We start from the raw sequence: 26,830 nt of genomic DNA, 5'->3' as shown, positions 1-26,830 counted from the left end.
TATACTAATACAATCGTATGTAATACAAAAAAGCATGGAATGGAGCACAGTGATAGTGTTTCAATTCTGCCTCGCAGCTTGGGGTTCACATCTTGACTGAAGACCATTTTAAATTGCAAGGGTTTTCTCCAACTTTCTCACATTGCACATTAATCGTGAGTTGTTAATCTCGATGAAGAACTGGCGACCAGTACAGGGTGTTCTCCATCTCTTATTCAATTGGGATCAAGTCCAGCGCATCCTGGCCGTGACTCGGTGACGCTCTGAAATTAAACAGGATGGAGTCCGATAAGTGATTCCAATATACCACACAATAAAATGGCATCCAGTAACCTTAATCTGAGCTAATAAATATATAAAATGCTGATTCTTGGGGTATGCAACACAACTTTATTGAAACCCATTAGGCCTGCCGCAACACAGCAAAGCGGTTTCAAACCCGACTGGACCAGACCAGCACATAAAAATAACTTGCTGACTTACCGAGTGTATTGAGCAATTGGATATAAGGAAGTCCTGAACAGCGAGCCTCGATTGGTGTTTTATGCTGTACATACAGTATATTGTACTTGATCACATTTATCCAACCATAAAGATATTCATATTTAAGGAAAAAACAAGGAGCTCAAGAGATTGGATGTAATTACCCAGCGCTGTTATGTACTGCGTGCATACATTCTGGCCACTAGCTTCACTTTTTCCATTGTCAGGCACATTACAAATGCTAAATTTCATTGATCTAAAGCAATATTTGATGCTTTATAAATTGTATATGGATCAGACGCTCATGAAAACAGTTGCCAAACCACACACACTGTGCAACAGTTCAGTCGGGTTCAGAAGAGTCTCTTTGTGTGCGGCAGCCTATAAGCAACATCAATTTTTAAACAAGGAAGGGGAGCTTGTCGAACATAAAATCATTTGTTTTTCCAAAACCAAAATGACAACTGAGAAAGGGCTACTCCCATGGATTGGACCAGCAGTGGCAGGTGCATTTTAATACAAAAAAATAACTTATGAAATCTTTCAAGTTTCCAGGAATATTGTTAACACATGGCCTCTGTAAATCGCTGATTGCATTTACAGTTTTGCTTATGTTCAGACTAAAGTATTTTGCATTTCCAATATCAAAGCAGCCGCTACCTTAGATTGAGGAGACAGGAACGATACCACTGATGAACATACTGAATAGAACAAGAGTGAGCTTGGGAAAATGAAGTCTTGAATTTGGAATTGTCAGTGTGGTGCACTTTATTCATTCAGTCATTGTGAGAGGCCTTTCAGGATCTCATTGCTTGAGTGCTGCCTCTCGAAGCGCCTCGGGGTCCCTGGCCAGGTCCACGCTTGTAGTTCTGTTGGTAACCATCCTTGAGGATTCAATGACAACACAAAGGACATTTTAGGGGGGAGAAAAATACCAAGACCAAAATTAAAAAAAAAAAAAAAAAAGCTATTTCAAAGAAGTCTTTCATACCCTCTGATAGTTCCCATTAGAGTAATCCCGTGGTGTGTTGAACTGAGTCTGTCCATAACCAGAGTTGGGAGTGTTGGCAAAAGGAGGGCGATACCCGTCGTAGCCACCTAGAAATTCACGTTTAACTTGGTACACTTCTTTACACTGACAAAAATGGTATTTTTACACAAATGTAAACTTTGTTGTGCCCAATTAAGAATCTCAACACAAACAGAATCACAGCCACAATGTATGTCTGCGACAAGACATATACCATTACTATTATTAAAGTTAGATGACAAACATTTCATATAAGAGAGACTTGTGTTCTGTAGTGTTCTGCAGGCCATAAAGACTAAATACAAAGTCAAATAATACTTTCTCAGCTGACCTCTGAACCCATTGGATGAGCCTCTGTAGCCATTGATCATGCCTCTGGCGTTGCGGGGTCCACCGCGTGACATCCCTCTGCTGTTGTAGAAGGACTGAGGCTGCCTATTAAAGCCCGGGCCTTGCGGCGAAGGCTGCTGATGGCCTCCAGACTGCTCTTGGGAATGGAAGGCACCAACTACTTTAAGACCAAATATAAGGGTTAAATGTCAAACTTGGATTAAAGGACTAAACAAGGACAGGGTGGGAGGGGGCGAAAAAGGGTACTCACCAGGTTGCAGCTGTTCTGGCTGGATCTCAGCTGGTTCTACAGGATGTTGAGGCTGGTTGCTGAAGGCCTGGTTGAAGCTGTTCTGGTACTGGGCGGGCTGGGCCAAAGCCTCTGTCTCACTCGCAGGGGGCACAGGTGCATTGACGTTGAACACCTCATGCGACAAAAATATAACATTTTGGTGAAGCCAAAACCAGAGAATATGTCAATGGAGGAAAACCTCTGCTTATTTTTAAAGCATTCAGATACAATAAGAGATGGCATATGAGTACTGCAGAAGCCATGAATTATAATATGTTAATATATTGGTACCTCTACTTAGGCATTTCTCTAGTAACAAAAAATTCAGATTAAAAAACGCCTCCTTTCAAAAATATTGTCTGTAGTTACTTGGGAAAATTCAGGATACGAAAGGGAAAAAAAATGGGCGTTGGATCCGTAGCCTCCAAATCCCACCGAACCAAAACATCCTGCATCTTGGTTTGAAAGTGGAGTGATAAAAGCTGCTCTCCCATTGGCTATGACATTAACATCTTCCTGGCATCTTATTGGCTGGTAGCGACGTCAATCTTTACCCATGATGCTTTTCAAGCGTCACCGAATGACATGCTAGTGTTTTCACACAGGTTCACATGCTAGCACACATTGGTAAAAACGTTCATTTTATTTTCATTTAATCTTTTCAGCTCAAAGTGAAATATAGTATTAAAAATGTTTATGGAGACAGTTTCATCACGTCAAATGTTTTATACGTTCAAGTTTTAACTTGATTTATTCTGAGGTGGGGTGGTGTTTTTCATTCAGTGCGGGGCCATGACACTCGAAAAGTAAATTTTTTTTTTTGTTCCACTCAAAGAACAAGTGGTTTTCCTTTTGCCTTCAGGGGCATTTTAATTCTTCTTGCCATGGTCGAAGAGTCTAACCTGTATCCAGGTTTGAGTGCTCCAAGCTGGGCTTCCGCACGGTGCGCACCTGTCCAAAGTCGTTTGCTGCTATTGATCTACTGCTGGTAAAGCTGACACATTTGTGCATTGAGTGCAGAATTTCCCTAACAGCACAGGAGAATCCACTGCATAGAAGAGTGACTTTGCTCACATAACCTTGTGAGCTGCACTCTTGAGGTTACGTCCCAGTGGCTAATTCAAATGCGTCCCAACTTGCCCACGCAAGGCAGACGCTTATCTTATTCTTCCGACTCCCACATAGCAACACACACACACAACTTGCTGGAAGACAGGTAGTCACTGGCTGACTATCAGATTTCTGGATACTGGCATGTAAGATACCACATGAATTGTGTGCAGTAGTCCAAGTATTTTTTCCTGATTAATTTATTTTTTTAAAAAATGAGTTTTCTTTTTTTCTGTCAATATACCTCAGAACTGTAACTGGTATCAGAACAATAATTTGTCCCACAAAATCAAACGAGGATTCTTTGACTGTCGTGATGAAGCATGGGGACAAAATGGTCTTACTGTTTGCATTGACTGGAATGGTGCTGCGTTGACATTGATGCCGCTGCTGTGTGGAGCTTTGGGAACGGGCTGGTAGACTGGTGTCTGTGAGGCTGGGGGGAGAGACGTCGAGGGTGGAGGCTGCTCTGACGGCAAGGACATGGACGTCTGTCAGGAACAAAGAAATGATCAAATATTTTTGTCTAACCCATGAGGAAACGAGTAAGGGTCAAATGATCTGATAAAATACTGCTACATTTTAAGCCCACGTCGACATTATCCTGTAAAAGACAGTGGTGCTTTGGCAGAAAAAAAATATATGGCGGTCTCCAATAACTTTAAAAACACTTTTATGGCACAATGGCAATCATTCGCAAACCTGGCAAACAACTTGTAAAGGAAAATATCTGAGAAAATGGGCTTTTTTTTTTAATCCACTCTCTCTGTATGCCTACCTTCCCACCAAACATGAAATTAATATTGGGAGATAGGGTTAAATTTTGCAGTAGGGGATTTTTGAAAACGCTTCTCATCAGTATTCTCAGCGCAAAGTGGTGAAACTACATCAAAGCCAAAAGATAAGAAGAGCTGCACCGAGTTTTGTTGAATGGACCAAGTAGAAGTGGAGGGCTGGCACACTTGCATGTGGATGGGATGATCTCTCAAATGGGTGGATTTCAGCGATACGAGCATTCGGATGCGTAAGTCTATTATAATTCTTCATCCTTGGGCTATTTTGACAAAATCGTGTCAAAGGCCTGTTATTAATACTCTGGGTACAGTTTTTCATTGTTTACCTGGATGGGGTCAATAGTTTCTGTTGGTCGGGAATCTGGCGTATGCGAGGTCTGATACATGGGTGGCGGTTTTGCGGAGACGATGGGTACCTGCAGTCAACAAAAACAAAGTCACACATGGCTTTGTGTTCAGAGTGGATCGACAAAAAAAAAAAAAAGAAAAAACATGGATTGTTGAGTTACATACGTGTGCGGCCTCAGTTTGGACAGGAACGGTGTTGGGTTGTGATAGCCGCTGGTTGGGATGAACTAAAAGACATTTAAGGCTTTGTCAAAAAGAGTGCTTGCTAGGAATGCCTTCCCTCTTCTTCTGGTTTACCTGGAGAACACATAATTTGTGGCAGCTCCAAGGACTGACCGGGCTTCATGGGCTGGGCCGATACAATGGCGGGGTCGATGGGTTGTCCGTCAAACTCCAGCATGGAGTCCTGAGACCAAAGCTCAACTAGCATCGTGCCAAACATACCATTGATCAATCACTTTTCTATATCACGTCTTTGTTAAGAGTCACAGGTAATCTGGAGCGGATATGGGCTGGCTTTCGGCAAGACATTAAAGAGGCGTGGTACACCCTGGACTGGTCAGCAGCCAATCACAAGGCATATTTCCACACACAACCGTTAACCCTCACATTTCCAATCTTGTGTCTCCAATTACCTAACATGTATTAATTTGGAATATAGAAGGAAACTAGAGTACCATGAGAAAACCCTCACAAGACTGAGCAGAACAGAAACGAAACCACTTGTGCACAGTGCTGTCTTGCTAAACATGCCCATCAATCCAAACTACCTGCATGAAGTTGTAGGTCCCCTGCATCTGTGCCATTAGGTCCTGCACCACCTGCTTCCTGACCATGGGGTCAGTTAGCGCCGCAGGAGCCACCACCCTCAACGGGAGGGTCTCCATGGTAATGGGTGGAGGGGGCGCCTGCTGCACGGGCTGCTGCTTCTGCTGCATGACAGCGATCACCTGTGAGGCACACAGAGAGCAGATAAATGGACAAAAAAAAGGAATTAGTTTTCATGATGTTGACAAAGTCCATCTGTTACAGAACTTCATGCTGTTGTTTACTGGCGCTGTGGCAAAATATGGCCAGACAGGCAGACACGTGCATCCAGGTCATCGATAGACAGTGTGACTAAATCCAACTAACAGACATGTCTAACCTAACCCGAGACACTGACAGTGGAGTGGGTGTTTTGAACCATAAAAACAACCACAAAATAGTGAGGTTTAGTGTAATTCAGTTTTGAAAGTGGTCCTTTCGTGATGTACGTGTGCAGTACAAGCATGCAAGAGCAAAGGCTCATGCCCTCAGTGTTGCCAACTTAGCAACATCATCGCTGTAAGTGACTTCTCTGACCGCTCTGGCAACCACCTTAAAAAAAGTCACTAGTAACACTGCCGACAGTAGTCCTCATGTTAGCAACATTTTAATTTTATTTTTATTTATGAAGTCCCAATCAGGAATAGCTAAAATACAAATTAGAGGTTGGTGATTGTCTATTATTATTTTTAAACATATAAGATTTTTATTTCCTAATTATAAAATAATATAAAAAGGAGCAGCTTATTGAAAAAAAAATACAATTTAATGATCGACATACAGTAAATACATTAAATTAATATAGATAACAACATATCACATCTGTTGTCCCAATTATACTTTATTCATGCTCACACTGTTGTGGTCTCACCACTCTGCAATCACTACTAGCATATCTGTTGTTGCCCAATACTGGCAACTCATGTGCTAGAGAAGTATGGGCAGTATTTGTACAACTGACATTGTTCCAGATTATCAGACTATTAGTCAATTTAAACTGATTTAATATCTTGTAAACCTCTACGCCATTTGCACAATGGGCGCTTTACCAGATTATTGGTGGACTGTATTAGTCATATGAAACTGCTAAATTGCTAGAGGACTCCATAATTTGCACAACCGTAAAAAAAAAAATCATATCAGCAGTACCACATAATTGGTAACCTTTCATTGATAAGTGACTCTGTACTGTGTTTTTATGTCTCAAAATTATTTTGTATGAAATGGGTGTCTCTTGTCATTATACAGCGGCTTCAACTAATGGAGAGAAATTCCTTGTGTTTCTGACATACTTGGCAAATAAGACTTTGGTTCTGAAGTTAGCATGTTTGCGGGCTATGGACAACTTCTCCAGTTTCTCACATAGACACCCCCCCCCCCCCCAAACCAGACTGTGAGTTAATGTTTCAAGGAACTTTTATGAAAAGATTTTGCACTAAGGTTATAAAATTCTGAATTCAAGTGAAATGAAAAATGTTAAATCAGAAAAATTCTAAAATCGGAACAAATCAGATCTCAACCATGTGTCTGTGTTCAACCAAAGATGTTCCACTGTAATAAATTAAATAGTAAGCCAGGCTATGAATTTACTAAATTGAGAAATTTTTGCAGTGCACCTCAGTTTCCGTGGTCCACTCATCCCCTTGCTCCAGTTCACTGCTGCTGTATGTGCCACCTGGAATGAACTGTCTGTTTACAAACTGTTAAAAACCCAAAGAAAACATAAACGTCAGTATGAGAGGCAGTTACTTTACTGGCAGGAGAAACATGAACTAGTAACCTCTTTTGTTTCCACTGCAATGGGCTCTATGCACTCTTCAATAACGTCAGCTTCTGTTGGGAAATAAACTTCTTAGTAAAAATGCAGAGCTGTCACCTTATGACTATATTGTACACACTGAGTCTTGGTAAACTAGGAAAAGAGGACTACCAGCAGAAACAGGCTGCTCTTCAGGTTCTGACGATTCAGCCGCTGTTTCTGTTGTTGAGGTTGCTGCGGGCACTTCCACTTCCACTTCCTCCTCACCCCCGTTGCCCTCTTCCTCCTCCTTACACACTCCATTTTGGTGAGTTGGAACCTGGTCAAAGTAACCGCTCAGAAGAAGGTTCTCCAACTTCTCCTTCAATGCCTTGTCTAAAGAGACAAATTACAAAAGTAGAAAAAAATGAGAACCACTGATGAAAAGTCATTGTCATTCTTCTAAATTCAGACATGTATAATCTTTGCTGGTATTAGGGCTGTAATATAACAGTAACTCCACATGACCACCAAGCACCCATCAAGATACAAATTAAATTGTGTGCTACAAAAAAAGAACAGTCTCTGCCCTCCCTGAGAATCCTTTGTTTAATGACATCTGTGGTACAGTTTACTGTTAAACGTGCAGCAAAAAGAAATGTCGATCTATCCATTTTCTGAAACACTCATCCTCACAACGATTGCGGGAGTGCTGGAGCCAATCCCAGCTGTCAACGGGCAGAAGGTAGGGTACACCCTGAACTGGTTGCCAGCCCATCGCAGGACACATGGAGACAGACAACGGTCACACTTACGGGCAATTTAGAGTTTCCAATGAATGCATGTTTTTGGGATGTGGGAGGAAACAGGATTGCCCAGAAATACCCAACGCATGCACGGGGATAAAATGCAAACTCCACACAGGCGGGGGTGGGATTTGAACCTAGGTCCTCAGAACTGTAACAACGCTCTACAGCTGCACCACTGTGCTGCCCACAAAAAGAATTACACGTGGGATTTACTTTAAAAAAAAAAAAAACAAATATTCATACACAAACTCCGAAGTAACACATACGAACAGGCAATGACAATATTCACAGGGATATATATTTTTAATCTGTGAAAAATTACTTCAATTAATGTTTCACCGGAACATTGTATTCTCTCCCACTCTTTTTTTTTTTTTTAAACACTGAAAATGTGTAACTCCATGCATGTGTTGCACCATGGGTCGCATCATAGCGCACATAAGAGGCCAAGGCATGCACAGAAGGAACGGCAATTATTTTCACCCCTGGCTTTCTCACATTAAATTAAGACTGAAATTTTCCTTTTAAATCAATTACCAAAATAATTAATTCATGTTTTTTTTATTATTATTATTATTATGGTGGCAGGCGCCACAGTGGGTCAGCTGGTAAAGCGTTAGCTTCACAGTTCTGAGGTCCCGAGTTCAATCCTGGACCCACCTGTGTGGAGTTTGCATGTTCTCCCCGTGCCTGGGTGGGTTTCCTCCCACGTTCCAAAAACATGCAACATTAGTTGGACACTCTAAATTGCCCCTAGGTCTGATTGTGAGTGCGGCTGTTGGTCTCCATGTGTCCTGCGATTGGCTGGCAACCGGTTAAGTGTGTACCTCGCCTCCTGCCCGTTGATAGCTGGGATAGGCTCCAGCACTCCCCAGGACCTTAGTGAGGATAGGCGGCGAAGAAAATGAATGGATGGATGGATTATGGTGGCACGGTAGACGAATGGTTAGAGCCTATACCTCACAGTTTTAAGCACTAGAGTTCAAAACCTGGCCCCGCCCGTGTGGAGTTTGCATGTTCTCCCCGTGCCTGCGTGGATTTTCTCCAGGCACCCCGGTTTCCTCCCACATCTCAAAAACATGCAACATTAATTGGACACTCTAAATTGTCCCGTGTGATTGTGAGTGCGACTGTTGTCTGTCTCTATGTGCCCTGCGACTGGCTAGAAACCAGTTTAGAGTGTACCCAGACTCCAGTCCAGAGATAGCTGGGATGTGCTTCATCACTCCTGCAACACTTCTGAGGATAAGAGCTCAGATAATGGATGGATGTCTTATCATTCATCCATCCATTTTCTCAGCCACTTATTCTCACAAGGGTCGTGGGAGTGCTGGGGCCTATCCCAACTGTCGGCGCCCAGGAGGCAGGGTACACCCTGAACTGGTTGTCAGATAGTAAAGAGATTACCATGCATGGACTATATGAACATCCAATTACATGCAGCAGCTGTCCTGAGCAGATTTTCACTTGACTGCAGTTTTACACTGCAACTTGTTACAGCATCCCAGAAACACCACATAATCTGGGCTACAATGGGGAATTGTTAGAGACTACAAAACAAGCAATGTCATTATTCTAGCTGGAGAACTTCCAATCTTTTCCATTATATCCAGTATAGGAAGTTTATCAGAAAAAGCATCATCCCAAGTCACCAAATGGACTCCAAACAATGAGGTGAATTGTTTGATATGAATGCCGACACAGTACTGGTTCACCAGTGTCCCAGCAATGTAGGGCCACTGATCTAACCAGTGAAACCTCACGGGACAAGGGTGCTGGCTAAGTGCCCCACTGCTGAGTCAGGATAAACTCATAGTCCGCAGTCCCAATGAAGTGGAATGGAAAAGAAAAGGGAGACCTGAAAATGCAGTGCACCAATATTTCTAAGCCCTCATTATTCATATTGCACATATGCATGCAGTGGTGAACAGCACTCTTCTGCATTAGAACACAAGAAGACGAAAAAAAAAAGTTATTGTTTTTGACATTTCGGTGGAAACAACTTCCCTAATTCCAAGAATAGCGGAGCCTTTGAGGGTGAAGACATTCTCTTCCAAACTATTCCTAATTGAAAATAATAATATGCCTCTTAGCTATGCAGGCAATGTTTAGGGAACATTTTAACATAAAACCACAAAAATAAGTTAACTTGTGAAGTTAGGATATATGCGGAGGCTTCGAAGCGTGTATCGGGTAATGGGAGGGGGGGAGTTTCCACGAAACAGAGACTTGGTTCCTTTCGGGAAGAACTAAAAATGATGACGTCCGAACACTCACAACCCCTCAAAAAGCGCTACGGATTTTGCTGCAAGCTTTGAAAGCAATTCAATCCCCTCAGGTAGGCTCCATTCCAAATGTGTTTTTCTTTTATGGAGCTATTGTTAGCTCAGAATTTGGAAAAATAAGTGTGAAGAGTGTTAATAGCAAGACTAAAGTGGGTGCCAGCTGCTAAGAGCCCCAACTTTTAGCCTAGCGGCTACTGCACTCGACTCTCATCCAGATGGACTGTGGTCACAAGGGTTCGACCCTCAGGCAACACTGCCTTCAGATGACTTAAATTTATAAAAAGCAGAATTTTTTTTTATGGTTTCACAATTTATTCAAGGGTGTGTTGGTGCCAGGGAAGTACCATACAATTAACTCAGTGTATTACATTGCGCTTCCATTTTTTTTTCGTAGACAGCAGCATCTTTATTTACTAGAGCTCATTGTTTTCAAAGGCTGGTGGCTGATTCACTTCAATGTTGAAAAACCCATTTCTGAATAAAAATTCTCATGTTCTAAACACGTGCACGTTAATGTTAAACAAGCATATTCAGTACCCACTTCCTTGTTCCACAAGCCATCTATCCTCTGCCTGCTTAAGCCCAAAAATTGATTTTTTCATTCAGTCATTCCCAATCACCAAAAAGAGACATCATACATTAAGATTAGCAGGTGGTTTCATGTCCATAAGAATCTTCTGGAACCAAATTGCTCAAGTGGTATGATGCACCCATGAAGCTTCATTTCACTATTACTATTAACATTAAAATGCAAAATTTCATGAATGACTTTGGCACTGTACAGAAAGATAAACGACCTGTTGATGTGCCAATTCCCATCTAAATATATCAGACAGCAGGAAATCTCAATCAAGTCTTATATGATTGTCCTTTAAGACTGTCCTCGGGTCTGTAGAGTGTTAAGAGTGGATTTGATCCAAAACAAGTCGGGCTGACAATCTTAAGTAATGAATGACACAATGTATTGGCAACCAAAATTCTTCATGTGTGCGGGGAACACCAACTTCTCCTTAGCCATGACGTAGAATGATTTCGTGGAAAAGAATGTAGACAAGCAAAGTAGCACTCCAAAAGACTGACAAACACGGAAACGACCGTAAACCATGGTACAACTGCAACAGAATCTTTTTGTGTAGTATGCTGTGTTGAAATTCTCAGAGCAGACCACGCACCACGACCAAGATTGTTGAATGCACAATATTGAATTTTTAGGTGTGGATTCTTTAGCAGGTAAAAAAATTTTAACAGCGGAAAAATCTTGGGTGTACCTGGTCTAACGTAATGCCAAGACAGACAAAGTCGCACATTTAAATTCTAGTGTCTACCAGAGCTAAGTGAGTTAGCTTTTTTTTTCCTCTTCCGAGGGCGGGGGCGGACGACATCACTATACACAATATTGTATGCAAGATAGTGTATGGAAACAGCACTTTTTATTTTGGCTATTTTCAGTGATATACTAATTTTAAGGGTAATACTTTAATGGATTTATGGAGGTTAAATGATCAAATATTTTAAATGTCATATTACAATGTATAAAGGTTGGTCTTCAAAGGGCCACTTTCCATGTTTTGAAAAATGTTAACATTTGCTTTAGCTTTTTATTGAAGGGAAAATAAATGATCAATATCAGTTCCTGGACGCAAAAACAAAAGGGTGAGACTTTATTTGAAGACCATCTCACCCATGCGTACTCTCGCTTATTTTATTCTTTTGATAAGCTATGACGAGGATCCAATTTAAGGTTCCAAGTTATGTGAAAATGACATACTGCTTGTTAATATTTGCTTTCTGACTGCTGTAATACACGACATCTAATAAGTTGCAATGAAAACAGGTTAAAAGTCAGATGTCAAATATTATGGTGTCAGTAAAAATTAATAATTACTTTGTTTATAATCATATAATACATGCAAATAACTTCCAGCAAGTTTCGACAATAGTTTAGCTAAAACTTTGGTTTTTATAACGCATATTGAGCTCGTGCACGTGACGTCACCGTTTTCACGGCGCCTTATTGCTGGTCAAACAGAGCTGCTCGACTTTGTGGGAGACATTGAACCAGAGGAGAACATTTAGAATGCCCGAGACTTGTTGTGCTGTTGGTTGTCACAACAGACGAGACAGATATTCAAAGAGATCATTCTATGGAATACCAGCTGAAAAGACCAGAAAAGATGGATGGATTTCGGGAATTAAACGTGATGGCTGGTGCCCAACCAAATACACACGCCTGTGTACTGATCACTTCATTTCAGGTAGGAATTATTCTTCTCAATCTCAAATTATCAAGAAGTAAAGTATAAATATTTGTATTTGTCCAGACTTTATTACGCTTTCAAACTTTTCTGTGTAAATCTCGACGACTTACTCACCAGATACACGTGTATATCAAATTGTCCAAGACAAGCGGAAGTGAATTAACAGTCCAAATTCTCATCGGCGAAAACATTGACTTCGGCATTAAATATGGGTCCTCTATGCCAAAAGCCTCCAATTTTTCCACATACCTTTGTTTATTACCACCTTCTAAATGTTTAACGCTATCAGACAAAATTCTGGATGTCATGCTATAAAGACATATTTTCGTTTTGTTTCAACGGAATTAATGTTGCTCAATGCTTTGTTAGACTGGCAATATGGCGATGTCACGTGATTTTATGACGTAGGTGCACGAGCTCTATTGAGCCCTCCATGCATTCGTGAAGCTCAAGACCCCAGGGTGTGGTTACTGTATCCACCAAACGGCTACCAGAAGTGACGCTGCAATTGATAAACACAGCGTGCTACAAACTATAGGCATTGGCGAGAAACATGTATGAGGACGAGTTGTACATACAGGACCACGTAACTGAACTTGGCATTGTCAAACCATACATGATTGAGCCAATCAGGAGGTTGGAACAGTCAAGACGACGAGCAGCCAAGTAGTAGCTGTACAAAAGAAACACAAAGAGCCACTACCTGTGTATCCAATTGATCAAGAAATTTTTTTAAATACTTGTCTTTTGACCTTTAACAAGTTGGCCATTTAAAGTTTTGCCACGATTTGGACGATTTGTCCAAGCTTTTTTCGAGTAAGCACTTACATGTTGTGCCAACCACAGCCTTGTCCTTGCCTTCAAGGAGGTCCCAGAGGTGCGCAGTCATCTCCTCATACTGGTCAACCACCCTGAGAGGATGAGAAAAACAGAACAACAGACCTAACCAATCGAAATTCACTTTCAGAACAATTTGCCTGAATTGGTCTGAATTTCCATATTTTCAATTTTTCTTTCTTTCAAAGAACCATATCACAAACACTTGGAGTGCATTTAAGAGAATAAAAATAATTTTGGATACGGTCCAACTACACAGCATAATTTTTACTATAACTGGAATTGTGCAATTTGCTATTTTAATGTTTTTATTGCATCAATCTCATTTTCCAAGACACGGTTGGATCCTGATTTTTCAAAAAGATTTCAAAACCACTTCTTTAAAGAAAGAGTTGTTTACAATAATAAGCAAGAGGACTTGCTGGAATGTCAAAACAGTTCCACCAACCTGATTTTTTGGTCACGGTCTGGCCCCACCAACTTGTACAACTCATCAAAGGCCTCCAGTTCCACATCTGTGATCAGCATTGAGCCCCCAAGTCCCTGCTTCAGGTCCTGCCGCACAGTCTCATCTCCCAGCCGATCCAGGAGGAACTGCAGCTCCAGAACAGTCTTCAGCCTCCTCTGCTCGGCCTCCTCACGCTGTAGCTGCTCTCGTCGGGAAGACTTCTTCACCGCCTTCTGGATCTGATGACAAATTCATAAGAACCAGGCTGATTTGCACTACTATTCGAACTGAAGAATATCCCTTAAAATCCACAACCCTATCCTTACATCTTGACTAAGAGCAATGAATGTCTTTTGCATTTCTCGGGCAAATTCCAAGTTACTAATGACATCCTGGTATCTGCTTAGGGCCTCCTGATGGAAGAAAAGTATAAAATAAGTTATTCTTGCCATTATGATTTACAAATATACGAACATTTGTTCTTACCAGTTGGTCATGGTTAAGACACTCGCCTTTACCCTTTCGGATTTGGTAATCATCCAGTTTGCTCTGTAACAGACATACTGTAGTTAAATTATATTTTATATATTAAGTGTGAACAAAGGCAAATAATTTCAGTCAAGAATAACAATGAAAATGAACATCTTCAAGACAGAAAGACAGGAAAGTAGTTTTATAAAAAGGAAGGGTGCAGAATAAAAGCGGACTTTAAGGAAAGAAGGAGGAATTAAGAAAGCCAGAAGGTAAAAGGGGGTGGAAGGACATGAAGAGAAAAGCAGGACTATAGGGGAAGCAGGTGAGGAAGGAAGCAAGAAAATCGTTAAAACAACAGAAGCTTGAATAAAAACTTGTTACAGAAGGAAGCAAAGAAGATAAAATTACTATTTTTAATTTAAGGAAGGAATGACTTCAAGAACAAAAAGGGAAGGGAAAAAATGGGCTCGAGGGGAAGAAAGACTAGAAAGCGGTCAAGAGGTGCAAAGCAAGATTCAGTGACTGAAAAGCTGTAAAGATGCAAGGGAAAAAGAACAGATCATAAAGGAAACCCATGAATAACACTATTATGATCCTGAATAACACTATTACGAGTACCAGAATGGGTGCCTGCCTTGTCTCACAGTTTACCTTTTTCTTCTCTATGTTGCGTGCCTTCTTTTCCATGTTATGTGCTTTCTTATCAATGATTTCGAGCACTTGCTTCAGGACTTCAGATGTCCTGCCGGGCGCACTGCTAGCCACTACAGTTGGAGCGGATCCCACATCTGGGCTGGCAGGCTGTGCTGTCCCATTGGGTTTCATTGCAGAGGGCATCTGACAATAAGTCCACAATTTTAAAACAAGATTGGAAAGCTCAGTGATTTTACACCAGGTAATGAGCGAGTCTGAATGAATAAAAAACATCTAGCAAACTGTCAAATGAAAATAAAACACTGTTACACTAACATTACAAGCATTTTTTTTCAGAGACAAAGACTTCATTATGAAGTAGATGGATGTTTCGAAAATCTTATTGGGCTTATGTTGTCTTCGTTTACACGACAGAGCTGTGTTCTTTCTAACCTTAATGTGATCAACTTCATCAACCAGCCCATTAACTTAAGCCACCGTTACCTTTACCGCTAATATAAGTATTGAGTAATAAACGCTGAACCTTCTAGATTGGGTTTATTCTCGCTTTTGCAAAGAGACAATCATGAAAGTGGTTTAATGGGATCTTTGGCCCACTGAGGCGAGTTGCACGGTGATGTGTGAGCTTTGCTAAAATGTCCGCACTGCCGTTAGCTTAGCCCGTTAGCCTTTAGCCGTATCACACACTGCCCCCCTCGCCTCGCGGTGCGTGTTTAGCTTAGCAGCTGGTCGAGAGCCTCGCTGCCTTCTCGGAGCACGGTCTAGCATTTTACCCACCTTTTTTTTAAATCTATATATATATAAAGATATATATATGTATATATCCACCGGGGAGCTTTACGGCGAAATATACGAGACGGTCAAGTTGTTACAGTTGTTCTTTGTAGCTTTAGTTTTATGTTTTTCTTTTTTGACTCCTTGTGGGATCCGCCCCGCCGGCCTCACCGACAACTGAGAAGGAGGGAAACGAGAAACTCTTTATCAAGGCGAATGTCCGTTTTGTGCTGTCTAAGATATGCCTGACGTCGTGATATTGAAAATGCTTATTTAAAAACGGCATGGTAATTAATTTTGCAAGAAAGCACAGAACATGTATTTCGAAAGTAATCACACCAACTCAAGATTTTATTCAATCATACTGCACGCGGTCTTGCTGTGGATTTGAATCAGGCATATAAACATAGGCCTGCTGGAGCAAAATCTGCACGATCATTAGCTTTGATGGGGTTGTGTGGTAGAACCATAACAAATGCCTTAACGTTACACGTTTCTGCAGCATGATGATGTTTATATTTTAGCAATAGCGCCGTACAAATAATTGACAAAAAAATTGCTGTTCTTCCCACCCAGAGTACAAGAATTGTGATACATAATATGATGGACCTGAGAGTTTCTCACCCATTTTTGGGGTTGGGTGAAATTGAATATCAGCTCCCCTAAAATTGAGAGATTTTATTTTAAACTATGTCCAAAAGTGCATAGTGCTTTGTCTTTTGTTGTCTTCTTCTTTCACTCCACTTTAGATACCTTGTTCAATGCGACTGATCGACTCGGATTATTACTCATTGATTATTCATTGCAATCCTAAGAAACGGTGGCATCCGTAGAACAGGAAAAAAATTCAAAAAGTGCATAGCAATGCAGTGCTAAAGGAACGTAACATTTTAGCAAATAAAATAAAATAATAATTAAGTATGCTCAGATAGGAGGCCCTCACTCGGGCTAGTTTACTGCAGGTAAAAAAAAAATGCATTGGTCGACTGTTATGGGTACGTAGACCTGCTACTGTCTCAAAATTTGCTATCTTCTCGTACAGTTTACAATATGTCTGTTTAATATTAATCTAATCTATTTGTCCTTTTCTGTGGGGCATTTAAATAACCTTAATCAGATTTTATGATTTTCTCTCCCAAAACGCTTTGCATTAAAAAGTACAAAACAGCGAAATATACTGTATTTTGCCTGGCCTGGAGCTCAGCACCCCTAAACCCCTGATTTTAGAATTTTGTCGCTCTGGTTATAGATGTATCGTAATCATTTTTAAAGCAGTCATTTTTGTAGGCCTACTAGTTTTCCAATAAAATAATAAGTACAAGTAAATCCACGCTGTCATGCACACCTTGAACCGGTTGACAGCCAATCGCAGGGCACATGGAGACAAACAGCCGCACTCACAATCACACTTAGGGGCAATTTAGAGCGACCAACTAATGTTGCATGTTTTTGCGATGTGGGAGGAAACCGGAGTGCCCAGAGAAAACCCACGTAAGCACAGGGAGAACATGCAAACTCCACAAAGGCGGGTCCGGGATTGAACCCGGGACCTCAGAACTGTGAGGCCAACGCTTTCCCAGCTGAGCCGCCATGCCACCCTACAGTGGATGTCTTTTATTAAATTGCAAAGACACTGTTGTTCCATGAGAATAAACATCTTGTATTGAAGTTCCACGATGGGGCCCGTGTTATACCGTTAGATGGCAGTCAAGGTCAGCAGTGTTGTTGGCAACAAACTATTGAACTGCTACTGTACCTTTTACAGTGAGGGAAAGTACATGTCCATTCACTTAACTGATTTGCATTTACTCCCCAGTGTTAACAGTCAAATGTTTGCGTGCAAGAATACACTTTCGCAAGAAACCAAAACCTAGGAAGTGTCGAAAGAATGTCGCAAACAGCCTTCCTTTTGTTTTGCCCAAAATACAGGAAGCCGTTGAAATAGCTGCACATGCATGAGGCTTCAATGTTCCACTAAGAGTGTTTTCTTTTCGGGGATATGTACTGCTGATTATGGGAGGATTGTGAGTACAAGTGAAGATTCCTTTTCAAACAATGACTCATTTCCTCAGCCTGTGGTATTTCAACCAGACAATGGCACACACCTCACTGAGCACTTTTAAAGGGTCTTGGGGTAACTTCTGACTTGGCCTTGGAGCTTTTCGATCTTGAGGCTTTGACTCAAACCAGTTCGCACTTTCAGAAGACACATTGCCGAGCCATTGTGACTGCTGTTGATTAAGCAGGAACTATTTTTATTATTCAAATAAACACTGACATTAAAAAAAAGTTCCATTACAAGTGGCTAATCATTTTTATTCCTCTGCCAATTTTTTACAGATAATGTTCTTGCAATATCCATCCTTCCATTTTCCATACTACGTACGCAGCACCCTCGCAATGAAACCTAACCCAGCTGACACCGGGCAAGCCAACCAATCACAAGGCGACAAGTATTCACTTACTTTTGCACCTATGGACAATTTAGAGCTCTCAATTAACCTCCCATGCATGTTTTTGGAATGTGGGTGGAAACCAGAGTACCCAGCGAAAACCCACGCAGGCACTGGAAGACCATGAACATAAAAAGAACATGCAAATGACCTGAAAGCCCAAGTGATATGCCTACAAACATTCTAATATAAATATTGTAATGAAAAATACATATAACATATTCACTACAATGTCTATACGAAAAAATAGAGAGAGCGTGTCATTCATGCCAAAAGTTGCAGAAGTCTCACTCAACATCGAAGTGGTAGCCATATTGCCAGCAATGTCATCAGCAGATGTTACACTGGGACATTCGCTATTGAAAACACGTAGTGGCACCTGCTATGGGAGAGGAACAACAGAGATTTTCGGATTTTTCCGACGCCCCTTCTGACATGGAAGCTCTTTTTGAAGAAGAGAACATCTTACAATCGAAACTTGACACACCCTAATCCTTGACATGTTGAAATCAGCTGGTTTGATTTGTAAAAATGGCCTCAATAGGAAACACCAAGCTCACATAATTGTTTTAATATTATGCAATGGGACTCATCTTGCATACTGCAGAGGCATCTGGAGTCAAAGTATCTTAAATGGGAAGAAGCCATCGTGCATGTGGAGGGTAGGAAGTGAACCCCGGGGGGTAACTCCCCTGGAGTGGTTCCCAGTTAATCACAAGACACATAGACTATTCACTCACACTCTCACCTATAGACAATTTAGAGCAGGGATGTCCAAACTTTGGTCATCTGCAGCTCACCATTAAATTTTTACTACTTATTTTCTGCACCGGATGGCAAAGCAGAAGAAAAAAAGAACCATCTTCAAATTTCTCACCCCCCCAGAAACACACACAATTCACACATCATTCCTTAATATGTGTTGTTTTGGTTCTGAATGATCCTAGCTTGAATGCGGCCCGTCCAAGAGACCCCCCGCCCCCGGCCACCCGTGCTGGAAATGCCACCCCATGCGGCTGCACATATCACGCATACCAGAACTAACACTGCTGGTGGGATACAGTGCCACAGGCCAATCAAAAAAAAAAATTACATTTGTTTTAATTTTGGATTTATCACCTATGTTTTTTTTTTATTTTCTAAAATATTATCAAATCGTGTTGGTTTCTCTGCCGACAGTATGTCCTGCAACAACTGTCGAGCCCAAGGATGCATTCAGCCGTTGCAGCTCACTGTGGCTGGCTGCCGGTCCGAAGTGCTTTATCTAGTGGTTCAGTCCATCTGCTGTGTGCGCCCCTCCCTCCTGCAGGCAGCCCCCGGCGTGCTGGCACAAGATAATAGAAGCCAGCAGCTCAGAAAACAACTGGGAGGATACGGAGGTCACTTTTGTTTTAACAGCGACAATCGCCACAAGATCGCACACATGGAATGACACTCAGACGTTTCACGCCCAATATTTTGTCTTTTAAAATAAGATGGAATGGAGTACAAAAGTATCAATGTATCCATTGATATGCAATATATAGAAAGAGATATGCAAAGTATGGCACATCAACAATGTACAGCCTTCTCCATTTTCCCTACTTAGCATTTACAATATCAAGTCCGATATTATTTGTTGCAATAATTTAGCAGTGCTTTTCCTAAAATTGATTTGTTAAAATCATACAAAAACGTGATTTAAAACTTGTTTCTTTTATATTTCATATGCAAGTTCGTCATCAAGAGAGAGGGACAAAGGGGGAAGAGCCCTTTTACGTTGTGCTCACAAGCCATTTCGTATTTGAAATATTTATGAAATACTTTTTAGTACAATGGTGGCATGGTGATGCAGCTGTAAAGCATTGGCCTCACAGTTCTAAAGACCGGGGTTCAATCCCGGCCATGTCTGTGTGGAGTTTGCATGTTCTCCCCGTGCCTACGTGGGTTTCCTCCCACATCCCAAAAACATGCAACATTAATTGGAGACTCTAAATTGCTCCTCGGTGTGATTGTGAGTGTAGCTCTTTGTCTTCATGTGCCCTTTGATTGGCTGGCAACCAGTTCAGGGTGTTACCCGCCTCCTGCCCGTTGACAGCTGGGATAGGCTCCAGCACTCCCCGTGACCCTTGTGAGGATAAGCGGCACAGAAGATGGATGGATGTTAGTACATTCAGGTGCATTTTGTTTTGGGACAATGATTTCTTTATTTCATGCGTGAAATGACAATTGTTTTGTAATTTCACAACGGGGTGCATTGAACAGAAAATGTCCATGTCTCTGTATTTCGAAAATTAATTCATAGAGATGTTGTGGGGTGCGACATTCTGAATTCTACACAAAAAGACACAAATTTTTGTAAGAAAAACACCCCGAGGCCATAAAAATGAAACTCATGCAAAGCATTAAGGCGGCCTTCACTGAGGGTCCGCTTCGACGTCGGTACGTCGCATTCTCGTCGTCGCAGAGCGAGCACACATTGTCGTGGGTCGTACCGAGTTTCATGCAAACCCTTTTCCATGTCTCATTGTGAAAAGTTTTGGGGCAAAAGTCTAATTAAGCACGCAGCCACGTCTCCACACACGCACACGCGGGCTGGCACCGAGGGGGGACTCATTAGTGTCAGTCACGACGCGGCTCCTCGCCTGACAGCACAGGACGAGGCTCAAACCGCCGCTTTAAGGCTCATTTCCTGCCATTGTCACAGAGTCGTGAGCAGGAAGAGGCAGACCTGCTGCCGGGCTCTGGGGGCGGGCGGGGGGCTGCTGGTGCCCGTCGTATGCCGCCCACCTCGTATTTAAACACGGTGCTTCTTTCTGGACGAGCACGATCTGTAGCGAGCGGCTGACCTTGCGGCTCGCGGAGCCGCGCAGCGACGTGCTTGATGGCCCATCGGGAAATGATGACAGCGTTCGACATCATCGCTTCTCTGCCGTCTAAAAGCATCTAGAAGGAAAAAAAAAAAAAAACAACAACAACAATACGCACGCGCACGTACTTGAGGCTGGAATCGAGGTTTTCGGACGTCGGGGAACAGGTGCGGCACCCCCCACAGATCCGGATCCAGTCGTTTGTGGAGGAATGTCGTCCACCATCGAGAGGAAAACGCTGGAAGCCAACGAGTGAGTGGAACACATTTCTAGATGACCCTGCAAATCATGATAAAGATTCTTGTACACCTGCAATAATGCGTTTGATTCGGTTTGTAGTGCTCGAGTACAAGTTTAATGAACCGCGACGAAGTTCAAGAGCAGAAGTAGGACATATTCACATGTATTTATTACTTTACCTTGTTCATGCACTCGAAAAACATTTTTTTTCTGAACAGTGCGGTATTCCTCGTTGTCCTCGCTTTACGACAAATGACGGTTTGAGGTTTAGAACATCGCGCAAAAAACTTGACTGCGCAACAATACGTCGGCACAATAAGATAAGCTAAGTTAGTTATTTTCATATTTTCATTCATTTCCCCCCACACTTGATCTTTTTTTCTATTAAGGGCAACAGAGTGTTTATTTCCATTCAAATACACAGCATACTGTAGTCATACAACAGTTGTGCCAAATGTCAAGTTAGAAATAGCGCCCTCGTGTGAACAACATAACAACTACAATGAGTAAATACATTATTTAAAAAATTTCATTCTCTACTGATGACACTGGGTAGCAAATGTTTTTTTAGTTGTTTAAATATTTTTCGAATGATCTGGGGACAATTTTGCATTGCTGAAATACAAAAAGGACATTTGTTTTTCGTGTTCAAGGGTTTTATAAAAGTTAAGTTTTTTCATCTAATTTTGCTGACTGTAAATTGAATAGTACACCTTGATAAAAGTTCTTATAAGTGTAATGTTATAACATAATTGTTCAAAATTCAGGCATGAACCTTTTTTTTTTATTTGCGCCGCTAAACTAAAAATACTTCTACATGTAAACAAAAACGTGGTCGTAGTTCAAAAGGTTGACCTGATGGAGAAAAACAATATGATGTTTGGATTCAGCACATCAAAATTGTCCTAAATCAAACTAAAAATCTTTGACAAAAGAAAATGGTATTGGCTACTGTCATCATCCCTCAAAGAAAAACAAATTCATCTTCACACTGGCTTGCCCAAGGACACCTTGTCAGGAAAAAAAGTTGACCTTTCACGTTTGGTAATTCTGCTGTGGGGACTTGAACAGTGACCCCCCCAGATTCCCATGGCCTTAGTTTGTATTGTAATATTACTGTTATTCATAGTTTTCCATTTTTAAAAAATATATTGATATGCAGTAGTACTGCGAGGCTGGCTGGTGACCACCTCTCGCCCAATAATAGCTGGGAAACGTAAAGAAAATGGTTAGATAGATGAATTGTGTATGCATCTAATGGCATTCAAAATGTACTCTTGTTGAAAGTTACTTATTTTGTTATTTGTAAATGTAAATTAAAAATCAGAATCATCATGATTACAAAACATTAGGAATTTTTCTCTGGTAGTTGGATCCACTCTAGTACGACAGCAAGTTTCTTTCGGCTTGTCCCTTTCGGGGTCACCACAGCGTGTCATCTCAGATGAACGCATATATATATTTGGCACAATTTTTACGCCGGATGCCCTTCCTGACGCAACCCTTCTCAGGGAGTGGACGCCCAGTGGGATACGAACCCACAACCCCTGGTTTACCAAACCAGTGCTCTAAACCACTGAGCTACAGGGCCTCTCACTCTAGTATGACAGCCATGATGACAAAACATACTGTACATTTAGGAAGGGCTCCACGGGCAGGGGGATTCGGGGGGTCGGGTGCACCATGAGCTGGGCAGCGACCGTAGGTGGTCCAATCCCTGGGTACGGAAGCTGGCCCTGAGGACTTGGAACGTCACCTCTATGGCAGGGAAGACGACCGAGCTGGTGTGAGAGGTCGAGCAATTCTAACTAAACATAGTCGGTCTCACCTCAACACGCCGCTTAGGATCCGGTACCAGTTTTCCCGAGATTGGTTGGACTCTTTCACTCAGTCAGAGGAACCGAGCAAGTGTGGGTATACAGCTCGCCCCCTTGCCCGGCTCGGTGCCTGTACGTTGGAATTCACCCCAGTAGATAAGAACCCCAACATCCAGACATTTGGGGTCAAGCTGTGTGTGGAATGTGAGCCCGACTACATCTACTCAGAACTTCTTAACCTTGCACACTAGCTTGGGTGGACTTCTTCCATACCTCTATCCTATGACTTCTATACTATATTCAAACGTGACTGGGACCCGGATCGACCTAAACTACAGAGATAAAAGACATTTCTTTCCCTGATTCAATTTGTTTTGCCAGTCTAGTTGAATGCATTTTAATAATATGCGTGCCCCCATTTGGAATATTAAAGTCATGAGGTCCTGAGGTGCAGTGAAAAATTTGCGAATGGACCCGGGCTTGATCAAGGTAAGGAGCAACTGGTCTTATGCTTTGTTTTGCCTCGCGCAGGGAACCCGTGGATGAGGTCCTGCAGATGCCTCCGTCTCTGCTGACGTGTGGCGGCTGCCAGCAGAGCATCGGCGACCGCTTTTTCCTGAAGGCCATCGAGCAATACTGGCACGAGGACTGCCTCAGCTGCGACCTGTGCGGCTGTCGCCTCGGGGAGGTCGGCCGCCGCCTCTACTATAAGCTGGGAAGGAAATTGTGTCGCAGAGACTACTTAAGGTCAGTCCGTTTTTTTTTAAAGGTGATACTTAATGATATTTTTGACACAATTTAAAAATGTTTTAAGGTGTCTTAATGGATATGTGACAAAACAATATGCCTCCCCCAACCCATGGAGCAATCCAGAAGTTATGTGCTGCTAATGCTAATTCGTGCTTTAAACAAAACTCACTGCAGCTTTGGTTACCTTTGGTTTTGACATTTTGTTGTAGATAGGGCCGTACTAAAAAAAAAAATTGTTTGTTTATAACTCCACTAGCAGACACTCAATTATATATTTTAAATGGATTCAATTTTCCAAAATATGATGATGATTTTTTAAATTTTTCGATCATTAAGGGTTAGCCATAGTACCTTGCAGACTTGCTACAGTGTTTCCTCAGCTATACTGTCTCTGCAAGATGATTAATTATAATAATTCATAATCAAGCACTGTGTTATGAATTTTCTTTGAATGACTGTAATGCTCATTTTGACCCAGTCATATAAGAAGGCGATCTCAAAGTGCATCACAAATTGTACCTCAAAAACTGCACTGCCTAATATTGGGTTGATTTTCAATTTTTTTGGTATAATAATCAATGACATTAAGGGTACAAATGTACAATATGGTTCTACACTCCTATAAAACGCAATAATTAACATAGTTTTAAATAATTAGCTCAAAATCTCTGACAGAAACCGTAATTACAGTGTTGCCCGCGATAAAAATGAGTTTGGCACCCCTGGTCGATGTGCATCGTTACGAGAAGTTTGGCAAGTAAATGTACAGTAGATACTCTGTCGTGAGTGGAAGAGTAATATTACTTATACAAGAGGTTACAATTTGGAATTGGTGTCCTTCATATACAGTATGATTGTACGAGCAGGTCAAGTGTTAACATAACATTCATTTATTGGAAGTGTGTACAACCACTCTTAACATGGAAAACATGATTTTCAACCTACATGCAAGTTTCATTCCCCACCGCTCGCCGGAATTCGCTTGTCAGACTCCGTGTCATTCCCGACCGAAGAACCATCCAAATATTCAACATTATTTATAGCCACAGGTTCAAACCTGCATGGAAGCATTCCTCCATCTTCCCAATCAACCCGTACTGCTATTTCTTCATCAGACGAAGATAAATCCAAAAAAATCAGAGCTGGACACAATTGTTTCCCAACGTAAGTGAGTCTTTCTTGCCACGTCACATCCGCACACGTAGGTCATGTGACTCGCCAAAATGGCAGCGCCCACGAAAATTCGTAATTGCCGATAAAAATCTTCTAAAAAACATTAAATGGGAGAGGATCAACATCACATTTTCAAGATACAGTACATATGACATGACCTATTGGATACACTGTTAATCCAAACCACCGGAATTGCCCTTTAAATACAAACTGTGAGACACTGCATGTAAACAGAAGATATAAGAATACTAAAAGACATTCTTTATCCTATGAGGAAAAAACCACTATTATTACTGCAGAATACTTTTGACTAGTGAATCTAAATCCATGTTTGTATGATACTGCCCCTGGGGAGCCAAAAAAGAAGGCCAGAGTCACAACGAATGATGATGCAGAAACTGTTGATTCTATTCACGTTTCATGCTATCCAATTTTGGTGTTAGTGTATGTTTTTGTAAAGTATGATAGGTTAAAAAAAAAAAAAATGAACAGTTATCCGTGCACAGTAGCGTGTCTCCCTTTGAAGTCAACTTTTTATACGTCTTCCTCCCTCCTCAAAGGCTTTTCGGTCAGGACGGCCTCTGCGCATCCTGTGAGAAGCGGATCCGAGCATTCGAGATGACCATGCGCGTGAGGGACAAAGTCTATCACCTGGAATGCTTCAAGTGCGCCGCTTGCCAGAAGCACTTCTGCGTCGGCGACCGCTACCTGCTCATCAACTCCGACATTGTTTGCGAGCAAGACATCTTTGAGTGGACCAAGCTCAACAATAACAGTATGGTGTAGAACCACGTGCCATGTCTTTGTGTTTCCTGGACTTTTGAAGGGCCGGTTTCACGGAAGAGCAATCAATGATACACGGGTTTTACCCAGCGATGCAAAAGTTTGGAACTGCCTCATCGCTTCACGTGCAAAGAGTTCTACGTAAAAGAGGAGGAAGCTCAAAATCTCGTTTGTTGGAAGCTCATATTAATATCTGGACCGTGACAAGCAGCTCTTTATCTCAGGCCTCAGAAATGCAAAACAATCAGAATTAATTTACAATAGCAGTTAATAATCTTACTGGTCTTGTCAACTTGTGCAAGATTACTGCAACTTTCTAATAGTGGAATAAAATAACCAGCTAGATATATTTAGTTTTATTTTTTTCTTTACCGTGTTTGTAAAAAGTTACATTCAAGTTTACATTTTTTTCTACATCATGATAAAATACATTTCCTAAAAATGTACGTCAAACACGAGTATTATATTAGAAGCACTGATGAGAATTGTTGTATTTTTTTATTCACAGGAGTAATGCTGATGACTTGATATTTTGGAACTTCAACTTCTCAAAAGATGCACTGACAATGTTTGAAATATTTGTATGGCTTTATTCATTTATCTTCACTACCACTTATCCTCACAGGGATCGCGGGTGGATTTCTACAATGCATTAAAATTTGGACTCTAAAGCTTCGCCTATTGTTGTTGTTGTTACATGCATCCATACTACAGCAACAATGAAAACAGCCCGACATGGATTTTAGTCGTGTGCAATTATCATCACACTACGCTTCAAAAAGGCAATGAAAACAGCATTTTACAGTATTTACCGGTGTTTAGACACAAGAGGTCACTAGAAGATTTCAAAATGTTGTCCAGCAACGGGTTCCACGATACGAAAGGGCCAGACTTTAGGACCCAAGCAATTCTGCATCAATAAATTTCCTGTTTACAATTGGATTACACGGGTTCATAAAAAAAAAGTAAAAATAAAAATGGTAATGAGCTCATGATGTTCAAGTCTGGAACGATGACAGTCGCCAAAGCGGTTTTCTGTGCTCACACAGAGTGCCAGTTATCAGGTAACTTAAAGCACGCCGCCACTCGCACGATCAAGCAAAAATGTAATAATTTATGAATATATTGCCTATGATTGGGAATGTTGGTGCACAGCCGCACTATTTGTAGTCTGGACTTCAAATCTAATTGTGAAAAGCGATTTAGGGATGAATCTGCCACAAAGACAACAGTATTCCAGTCACAGGGAAACTTTTATTTTTGTGGCTCAAACGTGTAATATGTGCAAGCAAAA

At 41.4% G+C, this 26,830-nt stretch overlaps 2 protein-coding genes across 4 annotated transcripts; one reads left to right on the top strand and one right to left on the bottom strand.

Moving 5' to 3' along the window:
* Window positions 1–367: 367 nt before the first annotated feature.
* On the bottom strand, window positions 368–15,665 carry caprin1b (cell cycle associated protein 1b). Of its 3 annotated transcripts, none has more exons than XM_061822959.1 (18): window positions 15,475–15,665; window positions 14,695–14,880; window positions 14,056–14,118; window positions 13,896–13,982; window positions 13,570–13,808; window positions 13,113–13,195; window positions 7,125–7,328; window positions 6,975–7,027; window positions 6,811–6,894; window positions 5,158–5,337; window positions 4,685–4,793; window positions 4,553–4,614; window positions 4,366–4,455; window positions 3,590–3,736; window positions 2,115–2,268; window positions 1,845–2,021; window positions 1,475–1,581; window positions 368–1,367 (listed from the first exon to the last, which is right to left on the bottom strand). In XM_061822959.1, exons 2-18 carry the CDS (start codon window positions 14,878–14,880, stop codon window positions 1,281–1,283), a joined length of 2,112 nt encoding a protein of 703 aa, XP_061678943.1. In that variant the 5' UTR covers window positions 15,475–15,665; the 3' UTR covers window positions 368–1,280. The 3 variants fall into 3 exon arrangements, with proteins under 3 accessions (XP_061678943.1, XP_061678944.1, XP_061678941.1); XM_061822960.1 differs by having other exon boundaries at window positions 1,845–2,024; window positions 6,975–7,024; XM_061822957.1 differs by having other exon boundaries at window positions 1,845–2,024; window positions 15,475–15,664.
* A 4,810-nt stretch (window positions 15,666–20,475) lies between these two features.
* lmo2 (LIM domain only 2 (rhombotin-like 1)) lies at window positions 20,476–26,211 on the top strand. The gene is made up of 3 exons (XM_061823684.1): window positions 20,476–21,025; window positions 23,362–23,577; window positions 25,314–26,211. Exons 1-3 carry the CDS (start codon window positions 20,985–20,987, stop codon window positions 25,537–25,539), a joined length of 483 nt encoding a protein of 160 aa, XP_061679668.1. The 5' UTR covers window positions 20,476–20,984; the 3' UTR covers window positions 25,540–26,211.
* The last annotated feature ends 619 nt before the right edge of the window (window positions 26,212–26,830 follow it).

This window comes from Syngnathoides biaculeatus, chromosome 6 (genome assembly GCF_019802595.1).
Source record: "Syngnathoides biaculeatus isolate LvHL_M chromosome 6, ASM1980259v1, whole genome shotgun sequence".
Classification (NCBI taxonomy): domain Eukaryota; kingdom Metazoa; phylum Chordata; class Actinopteri; order Syngnathiformes; family Syngnathidae; genus Syngnathoides; species Syngnathoides biaculeatus.
Note: the sequence above shows the minus strand (reverse complement) of the source record. Positions and strands in the feature narration are given on the sequence as shown.